Genomic DNA, 24,282 nt, shown 5'->3' on the forward strand with positions numbered 1-24,282 from the left:
AACTACGAGATCGGTCTATAAGATTCCTATATTAAGATAAAGACCGATTTAGACTATATACAGAACAAATGTCGCGGATCTTAATACAAATCATTGTGCCAAATTTCAGCTTAATCGCATAATAAATGCGACTTTTATGGATTTAAGACCTTAAATGGAGAGGTTGGAGGCTATATAAAGATATGTGATTTCAACAGACAGACTGACACACAGATAGACAGACAGGCGAACAATAGACTCACCATCTTTGGGTGGCGGGTATAAAAGGAGAGGGGGAAAGGATAGAGCCTTGTGGCACACCTACGGTGAATTTGTATTCATCGGTGAGAAAGCTTGACATAAATTGAACGAAGTTATTTCCGACACCAAAGCGACCAGCTTTGATAAAAATGAAACGTGCCAGGCCTTATCAAATACCTTAGAGATATCCAGCGCCAAAACCTTACTCTCACCAAACTAGTGGAAAAAGCGACTTCCACGATCCGACAGAAGTGCCATTAGATCTCCTGTAGAGTGATTTCTGCTGAACTTATACTTTCAATCAATAAGTAGGCCATTGGATTCTAAGTACCTCACAAGATGGTTATTAACCTTGCTCTCCATAACCTTTTTGTCCATAACCTTTTTGTCCATAACTTTTCGTGTCTTAGTATTTTGTCTTAAAAAGTTCTTGCCTGTTCGCTTAGCATTTCAGTATTGGTATTCTTGTTCAGACGCCAAATCCTAAATGCATTCTATTTTGATTTGACAGTATCTCTGGATGGCCGTTTAAATCTCAACGTGATCTTCCGTATACCAAAACTGACCGCTACGGGGCTGGGGAAGACGCGGCGCCAAAATCAATCTACGAAAAGTTTGCTAAAATGATGCTGTGCTCGGAATTACCAAGAGGTGCAAGGACATTCATTTCATATATCGTAGGATGCGAAGTTAAGAAAACGTCAAGAGTGTTACTTTGGTGCCATTCCAGACATGTGTCGGTTCATTCAAAAATCTCGGCGTTTTGGCCCTCCGAAGTTGTATGGCTCGAAAAGGAAAGCCAGGAAGAGTTGTGGACATTGAAATCACCACCAACGACGATTTCCCTGTCAGGGTTATCCTCCGAAAGCTTAATATCAGTGGGATTGAATTTAGTACAATTTAGCCCGTTTCGTTTGTTTTATATTTATTTTGTTTAACTTGAAAAGTTCACAAATCCATTTACTCACGTCCAAAAGACAGAGACATAAGCTTTTTTTACGTAGATTGCAATTTTGACAACCGCTGTGTGTGTTGTTTTTGGTCCACATAAATTGACCTACTCAAATGTAGTCCGATTGGGACAAATGGGGTCACAAATAAAAAGCTTCTGGGAGTACGAATCTCAAAAAAAAATTTGGTGCCAAGTGTCTAAGGAGATGCAAGTAGATCGATTGGGAAAATAAGGGTATTAAAAGAATTGCATTGGGGGTAGAACCTCCACCCCACAACCAAAAAAAACATGTAGACCCTTCTCAAAATATCGGTATTAAATGAAAGGTCATTGGGGTCCCTGTACGAATTTAATTTTAATATTAGAGACAAAATATAATTGAAGAAGGATGTCTTGGAGCCTAACACAACTCACTGTGCCAAATTTTGGCAAAATTGGACAATATATTCGCTTTTTATGGGCCTAAGTCCCTAAATCGGCAGATCGGTTGAATAAGGATGTCTAGTGGCTTAACACAACTCATTGTCCCAAATTTCCGCAAAATTGGATTATAAATGTGGCTTTTATGGCCCTAAGACCCTAAATCGGCGGATCAAGATATATAGTCCGATATAGCCCATCTTCGAACTTATCCTGCTTATGAACAAAAAAAAAGAATCTATGCATAGATTCAGCTCAATACATCCATTTTTAAAGACTGTAGCGTGATTTCAACAGACAGACGGACGGACATGGCTAGATCGTCTTAGATTTTTACATCGACCAAACATATATATACTTTATAGGGCGGAACTTCGATGTTTTGCAACCGGAATGACAAAATGAATATACCCCATCCATCCGTGGTGGGTATAATAATATTGAATTAAATGCATTTTATTTCTTCTTTTAGCAGTCAGTTTGCTTTTATAGAATCGCAAAAATGTTGCCATAACAGCAGAACTATTGTGGAAACGGGTTCAAAATAAACTACGAACAGTCAGCAGACATTTTTGTATGAGTGTACCTCTATACCCTTAATATACCAAGATAGGCCTTTTGAATTAGGTTTGGTCCTTTTTTAATTGGGCTTTTTCTGGTGTTGCTTTTAAACTACATGAGGATGCTTGGATTTTACGTTTGAAGAGGGCCATGTGTTAATTAAACTTGATGTTTTTCGATTTCAGGAACCGTCGAAATTACCACTGTACTATCAGCTGTATTTGGCGTGATAGCGTTAATGCTATTATTTTTCCTGTATGTAAATCGCAAATGGTGTTTTCATGCCCGCCGAGGACTGCATTGTTGTGATGAAAAACATTTGGCCTCAAAATGTGTACAAAAACTATGTAAGTTTAGAGAAACTATTTGAAAATTTCATAGAAGCTAACATTTGAAAATTTTGCAGCACGAAAACGACGCTATGACAACACTAGCTCCGATTCGGAGGAAGATATCCTCAGGAGATTACGTTTGCAACAGGCCCGCATTGCTTCATCGGCCAGTGGGAGTGGATCGTTTACCAATTATGGCATAAATCAACTTAATCCATTGTCTCAGAATTTCAATTACTTTAATAGTGACCTGCAGCGGGTGACTGTCACCCCTAGAGATTCTAATAAGGATCCTTTGGCAATAGCAGAACGTGGTAAAGTTGGAATACCTTCTTCACATAGTGAATGTAGTTCCAATGATTCGGTGGAGGCATCAATAGATAGTCACACTGGAATTTTAAGTGGTGAAAAGAAAGGTAATTAAAAAAAAATCCTTTACTTATCTTATACCCAATCTAATGTTGTCCGTGTTTTTAGAACGCCATCCATCAATCAGTAAAACTTCCGATATATCAAATAGTGCTTCGCTAAAAGAGTCTCGCATCGATCTTAGTGGAGAATCGACGAAAACAGCCAAATATCAAAAGATCTCAAACAGTTCAAATGCCACAACACCACCACGCCAAGAAAGTTTAGACGATGTGCCCAATATCCAATGCAGCAACAATGCCCAAACAACCACCACCAATAACAATAATGAAGATGTGAGTTGTACAACGAAGCCTTGAAAATGGCAACTTCTAGATGAATTTTCTTTTTATCATTTCAGGAACCTTTATTTGATACCAGCGATTTAAGATCCATTAAATCTGATGATATATCCCTGCAGACTCAATGCTATGGTAAATCCGGTAGCATTGAAATTTCACTCTTGTATGATGCACCCATGCGTAAGATGACCGTACATGTGCTACAGGTTAGTTAATTCAACATCGAACAAAGGATTGGCTATACCCCACACCATTGTGGTGGTGGCATATTTCAATTTTTGTTTCTAATTCCTTCGGATTAGAAATTTTCGATACTATATCTAGTACTTACATTGGTACATCTTTATCGTTTGTGGATCCGCAGAGTCAAGGATCGGTTGAAAAAGTCCACCATATATAAAGAATCTTCCCATAATATTGTTAATGCTTCGTGTATTAAACTTTTTTAGGTGGTTAGATTTTAGAACATAAATTTACGACAACCTTAAATTCTTTTATGAGCGGCCTAGTAAAATGGGAATAGATGTGATGCTAAACCTCTGGCTTTCAACAAAAAATTTTAAGAATTGAACCACTAATAGGCCAAACAGGCCTAAAAATACGTTGAATGCCAAGGAGTTCAACTTTAAGGTCCCACCAACACGACCCTCAGCATATCAAAAAAAAAAAAAAAATCGAGACTATTAATCACTCAAACCACTTCAGAAACATTTTTTGAACATATTTTCCAAACGCAACAAATAGGTGGGAAGTGGACTGTACAGGGAAGCTGACGCGAAGTGTTACCAATAAAAGAAACACTTTTTTCTATGAAAAGGTTTTTTATCGCTTCAAAAGACAAAAATGTGTGGAAGTAATCTGAATTTCAGAATCTACACCAAACCATTTTTTTTTGCCAACCAAATGTTGATGGTTCCACATGGGTCACTACAGTTCGGTAGTGACAACCAATGTTGAAATTGAAATCCGTTATGAGGTGAGGCGTCCCCCCAACACTTGGTTCGTTTTCTAATCTTAAATAACTTTCATTGGAGCCACATATTGCCATGGTCAGTAAATTTGTACTCTCTGTGGGGTGTTTTGGGGAAGGGGCGGTGTCCCAAATACATGTCCCACATTTGGATATCTGATTCGCATTCTACTCCAAAATACGTTTATTTAAGCCCCATATTGCGATGGTCAGCAAATAATTGCTGCTCTACTCCTCAATACCTTTCATTTGAGCCCCATACTAACCAGTTCGGTAAATATGTCCGAGTTAGGTGTGTTTTGGGGAGTGGGGGACCAACCCACCCACAAACACTTAGCATGGAAAATAAATCAGCATCGTGCTCTAATTTATTTGAACCCCATATTGCCATTGGCCTCAAAATTGGATAATATTGTACATTCGTTTTCAAAACTCTAATACCTTTTATAAAAATCCCTTATTGCAAAAGTCAGCAAATATGTCCGGTTTGGGGTATGGGTCCTAAAAACTGTAAATATCGAGCTGGAGGCCACCGTAGCGCAGAGGTTGGCATGTCCGCCTATGACCATCAGAAAAAAATTTCAGCGGTGGTTCTCCCCTCCTAATGCTGGCAGCATTTGTGAAGTACTATGCCATGTAAAACTTCTCTCCAAAGAGGTGTCGCAATGCGGCACGCCGTTCGAACTCGGCTATAAAAGGGAGGCCCCTTATCATTGAACTTAAACTGGAATCGGACTGCACTCATTTATATGTGAGAAGTTTGCCCCTGTTCCTTAGTGGAATGTTCATGGGTAAAATTTGCAATTTGCAAATTGAGCTCAACTCTCTTTAAGGCCCAAATTGTCATGAAGAGCAGATTCAGATTCAGATTCATGTTCTACTCTTAAATACCTCTTAATTGAGTCCTATTTTGCAATTGTCAGCAAATACGTCCTATTTAGGTGGTGTTATGGGGTTGGGGTGGCCCCATAGACACTTTTTCCTGAATATTGATCTCAGATTCCTACTTTACTCCTAAAAACCTTTCATTTGAAACCCATATTACTATGGTCGTAAATTTGTCCTGTTTGGGGGTTCTTTCGGGAGAAGAGCCCACATTTGGATTACACATTCGTATTCTACTCTCAAATACTTTTCATTTGAGTTCCATATTGCTATGGTCGGGGGTTGAGGTGGTCACCCAAACACTTGGTCCGACAATTGGATATCAGATATGTTTTCTAATCTTAAATACCTTTCATTTAGGTGAGGTCGAAAAGAGGATTCAGATTTTAATTCGTCCCATGCCACTTTGGAAATACACCTAAGTAATCGGCTTGTTGTGCGCTCTAAAAAATTAGAAAGTAACCTCTAAAAAGAAAATTTTAATTTAGGAATTCCGTGCTACTTACAAAATCCTTAATTGTTTCATTACCACTCCCCTAAGTTGGTTCATGTCTGATATTGTGTCTCCACCTAAGTACTGGTATCTATTGAACGCGAAAGCCAGGCAATGACAAAGGAAATGCTCCAACGTCTCATCATCTTTGCCGCATGCTCTACACATGATATCATTTGCCGCACCGATTTTTCATAAGTGAGCTCGTAGACCTATGTGTCCCGTTATGAGACCAATAGCTATACTAACCTCATTTTTACTTCCTTTCAGTAATAGCCTCGTCTTCTCACGATCTGGATCCCCCCAAAGGATTTTCGCAGTCCTACCGACTGTTTCGCTGTTCCACAATGTTGCATGCGCATTCGCCCACTCCCTTAACTCGGACGGCGTCGATCCGAAAGGCTTCGGATTAACCAAGTTTATTGACGGTAGCCTCTGGCCTTCACCGCCAAATCGTCTGCCCTTTCATTTCCCCATACTTCGTTATGGCCCGGCACCCAAACTATGCGGATTTCCTATCCTCAGAGAAGGCGTTAATCTCCTTCTTACACCGCAAGACTGTTCGTGACCTTACCGTCCTGGTTGTTATTGCCCTAGTGGCAATTTTACTGTCGGTAAAGATGTTCACACTCGACGTCCTCGCGTTAGCACCACACCACTTCACGCATTCCGTGATCGCCCGGATCTCCGCCTGTAGGACCATATTATGGTCAGGCAGCATAAAACAGATCTCAGTCCCTGGGTTCTCAATGTAAACCCCCAGGACCACTCTGTCATCTAGCTTTGATCCATCCGTGTAACATGATCTTCCAGATGGCAATACTAGGGTTCCGTCAATTCAAGACTGTGCCAATGGCAGCAGTGTCTCGCACTCGACTTAAGGTTCATCTCAGGTATCCGATCGGAAAATCTTCCCATCCTTCCAGGTTTCCTATCGTCGCCTCGATTATACCGCGGTGGAATGAGTTGCATCCTCATCCTCAATCCATTCTACCATCGCCTTAAGTCTCATAGCCGTAGTGGCTGCCTCACACTTAATTTATATGTCAAAGGGTCGGATATCTATAATAGTCTACAGTGACCTAGTGGGCGTGGTCCTCATCGCTCCGCCTATGCCAAGACAACATGTTCTCTGAACTTTTTGTATGGTCCTAACGTTGCACTTTTTCTCCATAGCAGTGCAACGTTAGGCGTAAGTATGTATTGGTCTAATCACGCTCCTGTAAAGCCAGTGGACTTTCCTAGGATTCAGGCCCCATTTCGAGCCAACGGCCCGTCTACATAGTGCCCAACATCTGTGAGCCTTCTCAGTACGCTCCTAAATGTGACACTTCCAATTCAGTTGCCTGTCCAAGATCACACCTAAGTATTTGACCTTGTCAGATATCGAAATCGTCTTATTGATGAAACGTTTTACGTTAAATTGGCCCACCTTCGTCTTCCACGTGAACAGGCATATTTCAGTCTTCTCTGGGTTAACATATGACTGGCATATGACTGTGCTAGACCCAGAGTTCTTAACCAGTCATATGCCATATGCAAGACCCTTTCGGCCCTTCTGCATAGCTCGTTCGGATCCTTACCCCTTAGAAGTATTATAACATCGTCTGCGTAGCAGACGAGTTCAAATCCCTCCTCAGTCAGCATCCGTAATATGTCATTTATGGTGGTCACCCATAGGAGTGGCGTGTTTTGTGCCACTTTCTCCCTTATATTTATTCCATGGGACATACAATTTATCCACCTGTTCTTTAGCATATACTTTATCCAGTCGCTAAGGACGGGGTCCACCCGTCCACTGATCCCATCTAAGGATGGGATCAGTGTGTCGGTCCGCACATTGTTAAAAGCCACCTCGATGTCAATGCATACCGCCAGTGTGTACGTTTTGGCATCGAAGGATTCTTCTATTTTATGCACAACCACGTTTGTATTTGAGCAGTTCACTGGATATCAAACTCTTTATCATGGTGTCCACAATACGTTCCATGGTTTTGAGTAGAAAGGATGTAAGGCTTATGGGTCTGTGGGCCTTTGGTGTCGCATAACTTGCCTTGCCGGGCTTAAGTATAAACTTGTCTCCTGCCAGGCTTTCGGAGTATATGAAAGTCCTAAGCACGCTGTGAAAATTTGGCCAGACGAAGCGCCACATAGTCTACCCCTTTCTGTAGTAACGCCGGAAATATTCCATCAGGTCCGGATGACTAAAATGGTTTGAAGCTCCTCAAGGATTCCTTCACCATAAATTCCGTTATAATAACCCTTCGATCACCGTCATTATTCCAAGATTCCGGTGTCTGCGTGAGTCCCTTCGTATCCTGTGGAAAATGGGTTTTCATCAAAAGCCTCAACATGTCCTCCGTTGTCACTGCTCTCATTTCCATGTCGTCTACTAAACTTTCAGTTTGGACATGTGTTTTTAAGAGAAACTTTTTCATCTTTGCCCATATCTTTATCCCATATTGTAGTGATTGGTATTTATATATATTTGGTAGTTTTTGGGGTGGGGCGGCCCACTAGGTACCCCATCCGAAATTTAGATAAACAATTTTTGTTTTTAGGTTACTATGAGACGGCACACAAAATTTCGCTTAAATCGCACCACCCATCTCCGAGATCTGTTGGTTTGGAAAACTAGGGTAAGGGGGAGGGTCCGCCCCCATTCGGATATCAAAAAATGTAGTACCCTATTTTTACCATGCACCATCTGTGAAAATTTCAAGAAAATCGGTTCAGCCGTTTTTGAGTCTATACGGAACAGACAAACAAATGAACCAACAAACAAACACAAATTAATTTTTATATATAAGAAGAAAGGTGTGAAAGTGGTTTCATCCCATTGAATACAATGCCATCTATGCGCTCATTTATCGCTTATTATCCTTAATCGACTTTTGCAAATGGCGTACCTTATAGTATTCTAGATCTTTGGTAAAGACAATTTGTAAAGATACAGTATTTCAATTGCGCCTTTTGGATGCGAGATGGTGTTAGTAAAAATATACACCATCTTTCAGTTATATATATGTAACAATTAGTGGTCAAGAGGTGTATCTTAACGTATTGTATTTGTAGTTATTTTACCTGTTTTTTACCATCACCATTGCGGTTGGCTACATTACCCATGTCATTACAGCGAACCTCAAAGTGACGTTTTGTTCTCATCCATCTTGCACTACACCGTTCTACATGCTTTCTATCTACGGCGAATACTAAGGTCGATAGCAATCGATATGGAAGTGGGACCTTTTAATATCCATATTAAGCAAAGAGATGTTTTGCAGTATGAAATACTCATAAATGTTGCTCGCTTTAGTGAGAGAAAAGCCTCAGTAATGTTTTTAATGTTCTCACAATCCTAATCCGTGCATTGGTCGCAGAAGTATGTCTTCCATGCATACTAGTGGCTCACACAATGAGCCCAGACCGATCAGAATTACACTGATCGAAGAATTTGTCGGACCACAAGTCGAACAAAAACGTAAGCATTCCCATACAAAAATGAGTGTAGGTATATCGAAACAGTTGCCAAAACTGTAAAACAAATTTCAAAACCAGTCACTTGATAATTAGTTTTTGAGATAGATTTTTTTAGCAAACACTTATAGCCACCACGAATTTTATAACAAAAATAAGGTCAAAGGTTGTCTATAACAAATTTACGGACCTCTCACTTAAGCGTACTTCGACAAATTTAGACACAAATTACAGTTTCCAGGATTTTCAAAAGTAGAATCGGAAGTTCTAGTTTAACCGATACCTAAAACATTGTATCTCTGTACGTCGAGGTAGTTGTTAAATTTTCTAAATTTTAACTTGTTTTGGTTTTATTTTTAGGCACGTGGTGTACCTACCTTGGGCAACGGCCAGCAGTGTCACACACAAGTGCGCCTTCTTATGTTGCCGAACAAGAAACAAAAACACAAGACCAAAATTCGCTCCGGCGAAAATCCGCAGTATGTGGAAAGTTTTCTATTGCATCGTGTTACACCTGAAGAGGTGAATAACATGGGTCTGCGTGTTCGCCTGTATGGCTGCGAACGTCTACGCAAAGAACGACTGATTGGCGAAGCGTATGTGAGCTTTGCTACGATAGATTTAGAATTGGAAACAAATCTTTGGTTACCCTTGGAGCCAAGAAATACATCATCGGTAAGTGAAGAATCTCTTAAGAAAAAAATATTGCAAGTATTTTTCAAATTTATTTAATCAACAACATTATATACAAATTAAGTGTTAAAGTACGTTTACATTGCAAATTAAATGATCTCGATTTAACTAAATCGAACAACAAATCTAGACCGCAACAAATCCAAACGCAATGTAAGGTTTGAGGTAATTTATGTGACATACACAAACGTTCATGCGTATACATGAACATTAGAGCGGTTTGATTTGTATGGATGAAAAAAAAAAATTAAAAATCATATAGCAAAAACGTGAACTACATACTGTTCTAGGAAGTTTCTCCAAAAAAACTTTGTATCTAAAATAAAATCCTAACTGCTCCTCTCGACTTCAAAATGCTTTTCCTGTTCTTTCGATATTCTTTTGATTAAGGTCGCATTTGTTGTTAGATTATCGTAAAATTTTGCACAAGTCACTTTTTTGGTGCAAGGACCAACGCTATTGATTTTAAACAAAATCCGTTCAGTTTTAGATATATCTCCCATCTATATCTTTAATCCGATATGACATTCTTAGGCTCTAGCAGTCATAATTTTGGTCCGATCTTCACAAAATTTAGCACAAGACGTTTTATTTGAGTTCCAAAATGTGTGCATAATCTGATCAAAATTGATCCATCGGTTACATATAGCTCCTATAAATATATTTTAGCCCTCATGAACAATTCATTCATTTATCGAAGGGATAATTCTTCTGTTTACAAAGTTGGTTTTCGTTCGTTCTAGTAAGAGTGTGAGAGCAAACATTTGGAGAGATATGAAAGGTTGCAAGTTACTGCTGGAGTATTTTTCCTCAGCAGAAATTTCTTATTTTACTGGCAAGAAGTAACTAGAAAAATTCGCAAACAAACCTATTATTTCGCATCGCCGCAATTGGTAAACAAAAAACCGTTAATTGTATACATGACATAATTACCAGGTAGTGCACCGTAAACAGCTGAGTACAATTTTTTCTCGCGAGTGTACCATCTGTCAACAAGTTTTGGCTGTGTGTGAGTATTATAGTTAAGAACGATAAACCACATAAGCAACGAAAAATGGCGCGAACTAGTAACATAGACAAAATCAGGGTTGCACTAATCACTGATTTTGTTGTTGGGCAACTGCCACTACCTGTAAATGAATATTTCTTGACTGTATATTACCATTTGTTTCAATTTGTCGGGTCGATAAGTCACTAATACGCACCCATCTACCGGTTAAAGTTAATCGATAGTGTAAGCATTAAGCATATAAATGGTGTTTTTGTATCTATTATCTTTTTGGCAACACTGTTTTAAACAGTTCACGCACGTTTCGTGTTTTGTTCCACTGTCAAACATCTTCAGTTTGGTCTATATTTTAACCATACATTTACATTTAACTATATTCTTACAAACGAACAACGCTTGCAAATTATTGAATTTTATTATCAAAATGCGTGCTCTGTTAAAAGGTTCATCCCGCGCTTCTTCCATTGAGAGACGAAGCTTATTTTTGGTTAATGGGTACGTTAAAAAGCAGAATTGTCGGTTTTGGGGTGAAGAGAAGCCAGAAACATTGCAAGAGCTACCAATGCATCCAGAAAAGTCACATTTTGGTGCGGTTTATAGTCTGTTGCCATCATTGGAACGTACTTCTTCAAATCTGATGTGAATCTTTACGTAACTGTGAATGGTGAGCGCTACCGTCAGATATCCAATTTTTTTCCAAAATACAAGAGCTTGACTTGTATGTCATAAGGTTTCAACAAGACGGCGCCACATGCCAGACAACACGCATGAGATTGGACTTATTGAGAGGCGAGTTCGGTGAACATTTTATTTCACGTTCGGGACTGGACAATTGGCCACCTAGATCGTGCGATTTAACGCCTTTAGACTATTTTTTGTGGGGCTATGTTAAAGCTCATGTCTATACAGACAAGCTCGCTTCAATTAACGTATTGTAAGACAACATTGAACCATTTATTCGTGAGATACCGCCCGATGTGTTGGAAAGAGTATGCTAAATTTGGACTAAGCGGATGGACCATTTGAGGCCCAGTTACGGTCAACATTTGCATGAAATAACGGTCAAATAAAGATTTCATGCATTTTTCTTAATTTTATGTATTATTTTGGAAATTTTTCCTATAGCTCTTAAAAATCACCCTTTGTCACGGAAAATAGATTCCTATACATGAATTTTCCTTCTCTCAAAAAAATTCTAACCACGAACAACGGAGAGGAGAAAAGGGAATAGGGGGAACAAAAAAACTGTAGACAAATACAAGTAAATTAACAAGAAGTAAAAGCGTGCTAAGTTCGGCCGGGCCGAATCTTATATACCCTCCACCATAGATCGCATTTGTCGAGTTATTTTCCCGATATCTCTTTTCAGGCAAACAAAGGATAAAAGAAAAGAATTGCTATGATATTGGAGTTATATAGATCGGCTTAAAATGTCGTGACGATTAAGAATATATATAGTTTATGGAGTCATAGACGAATATTTCGAGGAGTTACAAAGAGAATGACGAAATTAGTATACCCCATCCTTTGGTGGAGGGTATAAAAAGAAGCTAACAAGAAAAAACGTGTTTGTAAAACTAATTATAAGTTTGCAAGCAAAAAAATGTCCACAATCAATAGAAAACAAGTTAAGAAAAATATTCGTTGTTTATACACAGTTCTCTTGAAATTCTTTCTTCACTCTCTCTGTCGATGATTTATCTATATCCATTTACTGTCTGTAACATATATTCAGAAAAACAAATTCCGTTAACAACAAGAATATCGAAACGATAAATTATAACCGGAGAATAAGAAACCGTCTCTTATGGCAATATTTAAAGACGTACGGCTATATCTAAAGAGTATTGAACAATTTTCTTCATAATGTGTATGTTTACAGACACAATTTACAATAAAAGTCAAAGTGCAAAGTTTTTTGCTAGAAAAATTTCTTGAGTTTAGTCTTTCCTATAACCATTTTACTATAATATTTTACTTTCAATTCAACTTCTTTTTACAGATTTTGGGATCATCCAGTGATCTATTAAGTTTAGCCCGTTCCGATAGTGCCGGCTCGACCACTTCAATGCAACATGGAGGTGTACCCGAGCTACTTCTAGGTTTAGGTTATAATGGTACCACAGGGCGTTTAACCGTTGAAATTGTCAAAGGCAGTCACTTCCGTACACTGTCCATAAACAAGGCGCCAGATACATATGTTAAGCTGTGTTTAGTTAGTAGTATAGGACAAGAGATATCCAGAGCGAAAACATCAACGAGACGTGGTCAGCCAAATCCTCTGTTTAAAGAGACATTTGTATTCCAGGTGAGTTGTAAATAAATATTAAGAGATATTTTTGATGAAGGCCTTAAATGTGTTTAAAGTTTGTCCAAGCAAAAACGTGCTAAGTTTGGACGGGCAGATTCTTGGAAACCCACGGATGCTGCTAAAAATGTACACAAAATAAACTTATTTCAAATGCATATGTGTACCTTGTGTATCAAAATTCTAACAAATCAGGCTAAAATTTAAGTTTCTAGGGGCCCTAGAAGGATCATCAGAAGATCGGTATATATTGGAGTTATATCAGGTTATAGACGGATTTGGACAATACTTACTACGGATATTGAAAATTGAAATAATCAAAAATGTGCAAAATTTCAGCCGATTTGGTTAACGATTGCGACTTTAAGTGAGCTCTGATTATGAGGTTATAGACCAATTTGATCCGTACTTGCCACGGTTGTTAAGTAGTAACAATAGTAACAGAACCCTACGTGCGAAATTTCATCCAAATCGGATAACAGTTGCGCCTTTCAAGGGCTCAAGTAGCAAAATCGGTAGATCGGTTTATATGGGAGCTATATCAGGTTATACACCTATTTGAACACTACGTACGAAATTTCAGCCAAACGGGATGACAATATATATACCAGGTTAAAGACCGATTTGGATCGCGGATGCAAAAATTGAGCATTCTATGGGCTCAAGTCTAGGGATTGGCTTATGTGGGGCCTGTATTCAAATTAAAACCTATAATACAGAAAACACTCTGTGAAAATTTTCACACAAGCCGGACAAAAATTGAGGATTCTAGTGGCTCAAGTAGTAAAGTTTAGGGTTCGGTTAATGTGGGGGCCGGGGATGTAGCCAATTTTTTTCTTTTTTTTTTGGGGGTGGGGGGTCCCACATTTTTTTTGTTACTGCGAAATTGGTAATGATACCTAATTTTTTTTTTTAATTGTGGTAGCTGTTGGGAGCAGGTCCTGATACATCGGCGGTGACATTTGGTCACAAAGTCAGAGCTGAATTTCATTGTTAGATATCGATAATTTTGTATACCTTGAAGTACAATTCTGTAAAGTAATTTTATTTACAACCATGTAGCTTAATTATTATGGTAGTAGTCAAGCAGTTCAAGTTGAGAGTTTACGTAAAAGAGTCGAAGCACAACAACGAAGTGAATTACATCATCTTTTATTTTATTCCTTATTATATTTAATAAACACTGTGAATATAAACGCCCTGAGACTTTCATTCTGGCAGGAGTAAAACGAGTGTTTCTAGCATTACACTGATTGATAATACAGTGCAAATATCTTTTGGAAGTAGTATTAATGGCTTCATACGCTAGACAATGGCATCGTCTCTTGCTCCGTGTGCCCAGATTCGCATTAAAGACGAAAATTTAGGGTACTATATAAGAGCACACACAATTTCGCTTAAATCGCACCACTCATCTCCGAGATCTGGCGTTTCTGAAAATAAGGGTAAGGGGGAGGGTCCACCCCCTTCAAATATCAAAAAATGTAGTACTCTATTTTCACCACGGGGTCATTATGCACCATCTGTGAAAATTTCAAGAAAATCGGTGCAGCCGTTTCTGTGTCTATAAGGAACACACAAACATACATACAAACAAACAAACCTACAAACAAACACAAATTGATTTTTATATAAAAGATATACTTTATGGGGTCGCTGATCAATATTTCGCTACAAACGGAATGATTAGACTAGTATACTCCCCATCCTATGATGATTGGTATAAAAAACTCTTAACGCAATTGCTTAATTTTATAAACATTTTTTTAACCAAGTTCTGAGCTGGAACCGTTTCCTTCTTTAATTTAATCAATAATGTTTCTGTAATTTCTATTTACTCAACTATATAACTTATTATTTTCCCCCCATTTTCACAGGTGGCCTTGTTTCAATTGAACGATGTTACGTTAATGGTTTCCGTTTACGCCAAGCGTAATATGAAGAAAAATGAAATGGTCGGTTGGTTTAGTCTCGGCCTAAACTCATCTGGACCAGAGGAGGTGGCCCATTGGGTGGATATGCGTGATATGGCCAAGGGTGAGCTGTTGGCGCGGTGGCATGTCCTGGTGGATTCCTGATTTGAACAGTTGGGGCAGTCTTCACGCCGTGGTAGTGCTTTGGGTCTCCTGACCTCATTCACCACAACGAAAGATAAGTCCAAAAGCAAAAAGCCCAAGGATGAGGAGGGCTCAGCAAAGCCCGATGTGGTTGCTGTCGACATAGAGACTGGCCTTGAATTGGATTTTGTTTAGAAGACGCAAGTGTGCCTCCCTCCAAGCCCCGCCTCCCATAAATATGTATGCATGCCTCCGTCGTAATCAAAATCTAATTCTATCATTTTTTTTCTAAAAAAACAATTTTTTGTGGATAAATCATAAGCGTTGAAAGATGCAATGTTTATGGGGAAATTTGTCAGTATGAACGTTTGTGTGCGAATTGGTCGCATGCTCACACATACAAAAACATTTGTATTTGTAATTTTTACAAAATATAACATTTTTTTTAATATAAAACAAGAAAATAAAAAAATCAAAAACATTTTCTAAATTAGCTTTCTCCTCTACCGCGGGCGGCCAATGCCTGTTCGCTTGCTGGTTCGGGGGATAATTTAAGTAAAACTTTGGCAAACAAAAAGTAACGATTTTGTATGAGAAACTATGAAGAAAAAAAAATGAACAACAACAACAATTTAGCTTATAACTAATTAATTAAATCTTTGTCACTTTAACAAATTAATTCTACGCGCACATATTATTAATAATAATAAAACAAAATTTAAATAACAATACAAAAACTAAAAAAACATAAAATACTTTTTTGGTAACCAAAAACTTAAATAAGAAACAACAGCAACAAAAATAACATAAACACAAGAATACCTTAATTAAGATTAAATTTTTATATTTGAAACTTAAATTTATAACAAACAACAACAAAAAAAAACAAAATCAATAAGAGATGAAAAAATAGAATTAACACTTAAGTCCATAACATTTTTTATACTTTACACTTAATATTAACCTAAATATACATACATTATTAAATAATACGCCGAAAGTATAAACTTTCGTTAAAATTAACCAAAAATGTGAATTAAAAAGATATATTGAACTATTCATACACTAAGTTTGGTCAGACATTATGCTGCATGTTTATAATTTTTGGAAAAAAAATCTTTTAAAAAACATTTTTTTTTAAATTTGTTCTATGCATTCTCTCTGCAAAGTACTTAAACCAATGCTAGTCGCATATAAACTTTCTAAGAAATTGGCATAAATTGCTGTTTTTACACAAAAATTAAGTTTGCACACTGGAAGCAATTGTAGATGTACGTAAAATATTCCATAAGATTGAAAAATAACTGCTAGTTTGACAAAAGTTCAATGTAACTTCTGCCTACACAGCCTAGACACTTAAAATGGCCGTTAAGACGGTTAACCATCATTGGCGTAGCTAAACCTCTTTCCTGGGGGGTGCTGAAGCCCAACAAAAATAAAAAAAACAACTGCCAAAAATTAAAACAAGTAAAAACGCTTAATGCTCGGCTATATATAAACATCATTTCGTTAAAATCCGGTACGGGGTGACTATGAGCATGAAAAGCCGGGCGGCACCAGCTTGAAGACTCAGTGCCTGTCATACTTAATAAAAGAAGTCAAGTTATCGGCGTCTTTAAACGACCAATGGGTATAAACTTCCCACGGCGATCGAATCGGAACGTGCTTTTGAGCTTGACGAGGATCGCTGACTCCACATTCAATTTCGGAAATTCCACCATTATGAATCTTCATCAACTATTTGATCCGAATTGCACCCAAGTCGCCACAAATCTCACTTCAAAATTTCAACAAAATCGGGTTCTTATATGGATTCAATGCCGTAAATCGGAGGATCTATATATATGACAGCTATATCCATAAGTGATCCGATCAGCATCACAATCGGGAAGAGTATTTAGGGGTTTAACATAGCATAAGGTACTTAATTTCAGCAAAAAAAAGCAGATCGATCTTTATTGGTACTATACTAAAAATGGTCCGACCTAAACCATAGCCGGTATGGACCCTAACACAGCTCACCGTGCTAAATTTCAGTGACATCAGGCAGTTAATGCGGCTTTTATGGTCTATTTGGACCATATACAGCATAGATATCAGGGTTCTTAACACAAATCATTGTGCCAAATTCCAACCAAATCGGGTAATAAATAGATCTTTTAGGATCCTTATGCGCTAAATCGGGAGATCGGCCTATGTTAGAGCTCTATCAAGATATAGTCCGATGTAGTCATAGTCGTACTTAATCTGTCTATGGACATAAAAATAATCTGTGCAAAAGTTTCAACTTAATATCTTACTATTTAAAAACTGTAGCGTGCTTTTTGAAGGCAGACGGACGTACAAGGGTTTACAGGAGAAGGGTTTACCCATAATAAATAAATTTGATAAAGTTGGCAACTATAATATTGAGATAGTTAGCAACTTTATTTACCTTGGGAAAGGAAACAAATGACACCAGTTTTGAAATAAAACGAAAGAAAATATTGGCTAACAGATGCTACTTTAGATTGAGCAAGCAGTTGAGGAGCAAAGCAACCTCTCTACAGAAAAAAATCATACTATACAAGACACTGATGATGCTGCTGTATGGCATCGAAGCATGGGTACTTGCGAAAGCAGATGAGGTAGTACTTGGAGTGTTTGAGAGAAAAGACCTTCGTTAAATATATGAAGCTGTATGCGTTAATGAACTACGCACAGTGGGAAAAATCGAAAGAACTAGTAAAAAATATGACGCGTGAGAACGAGCAAATCTCGATTAAAATTGCACGAATATCTCCGAAACCAGTGGAGGTATTTTAGACCTCAAGCGGACTTGTTTGTAGGGTTTTTTGAGCACTATCCGGTAAAATTTGAAAATCTGACTATAAATGACGAAAAATTTTTCCAAATACCGAGGAGACCATCTTTAGGGGCCTTCCAAAGGGCGCTCGGACAACCGATCACGATCTTGTTAACACCTCAGCTCTAACCATTGTAAATTTCAAAGTGATATCAATACTCGTTCTCAAAAGGCATATTTTTACTAGTTTTTTTCGATTTTCTCCCACTGTGCCACTTATAAACCACTATCGGTATGTGGACGATAGCATAGTTAAACGCATCAAAATACAACGGTTGCGTTAGCTAGGTCATGTTGTCAGAATGAATGAAAAGAAAATACGCGAAAGCGGAAGACCAAATCTCCGATGAAGAGACAAAGTGGAAAAGACATCTCGACACTAAGTGTCAGAGATTGGAGAAGGAGCGCAGAAGATCGAGAGACTTGTAAAGGTTTGTCTATGTCTTTACGGGGCATAACGTTTTAATTATAAGTGCTTAAACGTTGAGTTGGTAGGGAGCCCGGATTGCCAATGCTGGAGCCGTGAGTTCAATGTTCACCAGAGGCTGGACAAAATTTGTCAATATGAGTCATATTTTAGACTGTTATAGTTAACATTAATCTTATAAAGGTTTGGTAAGGAGGGAGACGCCCCGGTAGACGAGTTGGTAGCTAGCTCGGATTGCTAGTGCGGGGATAGTGGGTTCGAGGCCCCTCAGAGGTCTTGGTGTGTCGCTACTGTGGTATCATCATGGACTTAAAATTGTCAAAGTCGGTGAAGGATTGCCACTCTTACCTAACCCAACCCAATAAGGAAAGGCAAAACTCGGGCGTAGCCAACTATATAATACCCTACGCCACCGAGTCTACCTACTATTATTAATACATAGAATCAATATCTAAATCTAACCTAACAAGATTTTCTTACGATTGGAACTAAATTGTACCTACTGCAATCTTAAAATCGTATATTGGTTAAAAGATCTGCACAGATTATGATGAAATTTGGCACGCATATTAAGGCGGAACACCTCACACTAAATTTTGTGAAGATTGTGCCCGCTGCAACATGAAAAGGCGATTTCGAATAATTTTGATTTTTATGAAATTTTGGCGCATGTATTGGGGCGTCAAATACAACATCTAGTGCAAAAGTTTGTAAAGATCGAATCAAAATTGTGCCTTCTACTGCCTTAAAGGGCCATATCGGCTAAAAGATATCGTATATACGGAAGCTATATCTAAATTTTTACCAATTTGGATGAAATTTCGCAGACAAATTGGGACGTCAAATGAAGCACCTACTGCAAAATTTTGTAAAGAGCGGATCGAAATTGAGCCTACTATAGCCTTAAAAGGCGATATCGGATGAAAGATATATGTGGAAGCTATATCTAAATCTGGACCATGTTTTCCAAAATCAATAGCGCTTGTCCTTGGGCCAAAGAAAAAAACATGTCCAAAATTTGATGGTATTCGACAACAAATGCTACATGTACCTCGATAACAAGAATACGTGGACAGAAAGACGGACATAGCTAAGCCGACTCAGGAAATAATTCTAAGCCGATCGGTATACTTAAAAATGGGTCTTGCTCGATTCTTTCGTAGCATTGGAAACAAATGCACAAAGTTATAATACCCTGTACCACAGTTGTGGTGTAGGGTACAAATACACTTGAAATATATTTTATAGCGACAAGGGGAATTATCTTGGGGTGGTCGGGAATATACTGCCAGAAACAGATGTGCGTATGGATTGTTGTCTGTAACCGATTCATTTATTCTGGAAATAATTCTTATGTAATGAAAAACAACATTCTGTTTTAGAGAAAATCATTTTAATGGGCACATTTGTTTGACACTTTCCCCTTCAAAGGTTAAGGACATTAGGGTTGATTTAGAAAAACTTTGGACTCGATGTTAAGGTTATGAAGTGTTAGAACTGCACCATCCGAGGAAATTAAACCAGATTTGTTAAAAAAATCTGCACCACTGCACCATCCGAGGAAATTAAACCATAATAATTTTCTAGCAGATTAAAAGTTTTGGTAAAAAAATCTATTATCTATGCAGTATCTAATAGAACTTTTTAATGAGAAATGTATGGAAATTTTGTATCAACAGTTTGGAATTGGAATCTAGGGATAAGAGTTATTCCCTAAGAAAATATTTTTCCAATATAATTTGACGATGTTATGAATGTAAGTGTAATGTCTGTGCACCAGCTAAAATACATATACATATATGCCTAACAATGTTTTTTTCTCTATGTATTTTGTGATAAAGTCTATTAAACATATTCATTAGAAGCTTTCCCATAAAGACGAAAGTATTAGAGACTAGTTCAAATAAAGTCAGTGATCATAGAGAATATCCAATCTAAAATTTGTTCCCATACTTTATTCAAGACAAAGAAATAATCATCCAGTGATTTTTGCCCCATAAAACAATTCTGGATGTATTGGATTTATGTTACTCTGTTCGCAAACAACATATTCATGGCCTAGTAAGAAGATGGGTAGACCTTTACTTCTATATAAAGGGCCACTCATTTGGCCCTAAATTTGGATGCCATATTCGTCCGTTACTCCCAATTATCTTTGATTTGAATGTTATATGGCCTGATCGTAGGCAAGACCACTTCATTGGTTTTGTGAGTTGGTTGCTAACCTACACAGATAAAAATTATTTTGAAAAACAACAACTTTGGTCGAAAAAACAACTACGAAAGTTGTTAATTTCCCTGCAACAATTTATTTTGAATCTCAATGACCCAAAGTACAAATTTGTTGTTGAAAGGCACTCTTTGCAAGCCAACATATAACAACAACAATATATATCCATAAGCAAGGCAAAAAAACATCTAACCAGCCAACACATGTGCTTTGCTTCTGGTGGTGGTGTTTTTGTTTTCTTTGTTCGGCTCGCGTTGCTTTGTCTCGTTCGTTTTACTGCTGCTCTAGGGTTATCCTCTGTCACTCTCTACTATTACCCCTAAAAACAAATTTTAATAATTTTGTTGCCGCAGAGTATTGAACTCATTATCTCATTTTTGGTAGTCTTACACGCATCCTCTAACTTAGCAACATCATCTTCTTAACGATGAAATAAATCAATAAGTACTGCTGCACAGTAATAAGTGGCTCAATAAGTTACATTTAAAAAACGGTAAAAAACGCTTTAAAAATTTTTATTCTGAATATGAAATTCCTATTTTTTATGATAAAATTTCTAAAATAAGTTTATGACAAAAATAAAAAATAAAAATTTTGGCCGACCGGGGGACTTGAACCTGGGTTTGCAAGTCATGAATAGCATGGGAGTTTTGTGCTCTACGCCTATTTTCACAACTACCTCAACTAAAGAATTTATTGAAAGTCAACAAAATTTCAATAATTTTGTCTGTGTAGTCTCTTGTAGAGACTTATTTACGTACTTCAACAAATAATGTCTTCGAGTCAATGCTAAAATTCGTTGAATTTCACATACAAATTTGGTGGTTGTTTTTTTTTCTAAGAGTTATTTTGTTCTGTGTAGATACGATTGCAAAATACTCTTCATTTCAGTTCCATATTGTCCCCATCGTTCCATATGTGACTAAATACAAAAATATTTTTATACCCTCCACCATAGGATGGGGGTGTACTAATTTCATCATTCTGTTTGTAACACCTCGAAATATGCGTCTGAGACCCCATAAAGTACATATGTTCTTGATCGTCATGTCATTTTAAGTCGATCTAGCCATATTCGTCCGTCTGTCTGTCCGTCTGTCTGTCGAAAGCACGCTAACTTCCGAAGAAGTAACGCTAGCCACTTGAAATTTTACACAAATACCTTTTATTAGTGTATTGTAAATGGGCCAAATCGGTCCATGTTTTGATATAGCTGCCATATATACCGATCTTGGGTCTTGATTTCTTTAGTCTCTAGAGGGCACAATTTTCGTCCGATTTGACTGAAATTTTTCACGTGGTGTTTTGGTATCACTTCCAATAACTGCGCTAAGAATGGTTCAAATCGTCCCATGTTTTGATATAGCTGCCATATAAACCGATCTTGGGCCTTGACTTCTTGAGCCTCTAGAAGGCGCAATTATCTTCCGATTTGACTGAAATTTTGTATGTATTATTTTGGTATTGCTTCCAACAACTGTGCTAAGTATGATTCAAATCGGTTCATAATCAGTTATAGCTGTCATATAAACCGATCTAGGATTTTGACTTCTTGAGCCTCTAGAGGGCGCAATTCTCAATCGATTTCACTGAAATTTTGCATGAGGTATTTTGTTATGACTTCCAATAACTGTGCTAAGTATGGCGTAAATCGGTATAGAACCTGATACAGCTGCCATAGAAACCGATCTGGGATCTTGACTTCTTGAGTCTCTAGAGGGCGCAATTTTCATCCGATTTGGCAGAAATTTTGTACAACGGCTTCTCTCATGAGCTTCAGTATATGTGTCTTATATGGTATGAATCGATCAATAACTTGATACAGCTCCCATATAAACCTTTCTCCCGATTTTGCTTCTTGAGTCCCTGCAAGGCGCAATTCTTATCCGAATGAACTGAAATATTACACAATGACTTCTACAATGTTCGGCATTCATATATGGTCCGAATCGGACTATAACTTGATATAGCTCCAATAGCATAACAGTTCTTATTCAATATTCTTTGTTTGCCTAAAAAGAGATACCGCGCATAGAACTCGACAAATGCGATCCATGGTGGAGGGTATATAAGATTCGGCCCGGCCGAATTCAGCACGCTCTTACTTGTTTTTAATTATCACACTAATAATTTCGTTTGGAGCTCAAGATTCTAATGAATATGTTTAAAAATAGCTTGAAAATCGATTTTAATTAGGACTATGCCCGATGCAAGTCGTGCACATTTAACTATTTTACTCTTTTGTGTGAAATAAAAAAAATAATAAAACAGAAGCCCTAAAAACATAGATGCTTCTAAGCCAAACATATAGCAACATACACAAATAATCCCCTCATAAATGACACAATTATGCGAATGAAAAAAAAAAACTAAAGAAAACATAAAAAAATACAATCGGGTTAAACTCCATACAAAAGTTTAGAGAACAACCTTGGTTTGGAAACGATATTCATTACTCGAAAATTACTACTTACGATACGTTAGTTAGAGCATGGAATATTAAGAATGTAAGGAATAAAACTTTTTAAGAGAAATTGTTTGGAAAGCTTGTATTGGTGGCTACCGCTAATATGTGGTCCGCTTGAACTTACATAGAGATATACATACCTACATTAATATATTCATACATACTCTCGCTCATACCTACATACATACATACAAACAAACGTATAGAAAATGTTTACTACAACAAATATAAAATGTTATTGCAACGTAGTACCTATCAGTGACATTTTTATGAATGAACTCTTAAGAAAAATTACAATATTATGCAACTTCTTATACGCACAATTTAAAGAAGAACAGAAGAAACAGAAAAAGAAAATATCAAACAAAATGCAAGGCGAACGGAATATGACGATGTTATTTTAGACGCCAAGCGAGACGAACATTTTGGAATGAATTTTGAATATCTAACATATTTTTACATCAAAAAGAAAGTACATTTTACAAAATCAAATCATATTGTATGTCTATATTTTTTTATTCAACTTTTTGTATTAGAATACAAAATTTGCTATTAACTATCCATGGAATACAAATGAAAGATTGTATAATTTAAAAGAAAATATATTTACGATTAAATTGATATAATTTATAAAGTGGAAGAGAAAGTTTAAAGAGAGATTTTCGCGAGATCAAGCCTTTTTTTAATGAAAAATTCAATGAAAATTAAATTTTTTTTGAAACCAAAGAAAGTTTCTTCCCTCTAGGCAAATTCAACGTTTATGCGAAATTCCTCCTTTGTGGAACTCAATTGAGTGCTTTCCGATACAAGTTTAAGCTCAAAGCTAAGGGACCTCTTTTTTATTGCCGAGTCCATACGGCTTGCGACACCGCTTTATAGAGAAGTTTACATGTCTGATAACCTAAGGTAAATACAAGCCCAGTAAATACTGCATAGACAACATACAGGGTAGCTGCAACGAAGTGTTTCCAACTCAAGCGATCACATTTTGAAAAGCCAAAGTGTGGACAAATTGAAGTGCGAAACATGATTTTTTGCTTTTTTTGGATCACAAGTGCTTTAGGTCAGTTGCCGAGTCTTATTGGTACGTCCATGGTCTATGACGGAAGTGTTTGCGTATCCACGGCTCCAAAGCAGCTTCCAAAATGTTTTCCCAATAATAAGTCATATTTACTTTGACTCTAGGCCACAGCTGCCCATACCATC

At 37.4% G+C, this 24,282-nt stretch overlaps 1 protein-coding gene across 1 annotated transcript in view; it reads left to right on the forward strand.

Annotated features, from left to right (window-relative positions):
• LOC106091542 (synaptotagmin-14) overlaps positions 1-15,938 on the forward strand; it is a 48,929-nt gene extending 32,991 nt beyond the window's left edge. The window contains exons 3-9 of the mRNA XM_059362246.1: positions 2,359-2,520; positions 2,580-2,921; positions 2,983-3,209; positions 3,275-3,421; positions 9,401-9,715; positions 12,745-13,050; positions 14,928-15,938. Of these exons, the coding sequence (XP_059218229.1) occupies positions 2,359-2,520; positions 2,580-2,921; positions 2,983-3,209; positions 3,275-3,421; positions 9,401-9,715; positions 12,745-13,050; positions 14,928-15,128 (1,700 nt within the window). The 3' untranslated portion in view covers positions 15,129-15,938. The remainder of the gene's footprint in view (positions 1-2,358; positions 2,521-2,579; positions 2,922-2,982; positions 3,210-3,274; positions 3,422-9,400; positions 9,716-12,744; positions 13,051-14,927) is intronic.
• Positions 15,939-24,282: the final 8,344 nt, after the last annotated feature.

Source organism: Stomoxys calcitrans, chromosome 2 (genome assembly GCF_963082655.1).
Source record: "Stomoxys calcitrans chromosome 2, idStoCalc2.1, whole genome shotgun sequence".
Lineage (NCBI taxonomy): Eukaryota > Metazoa > Arthropoda > Insecta > Diptera > Muscidae > Stomoxys > Stomoxys calcitrans.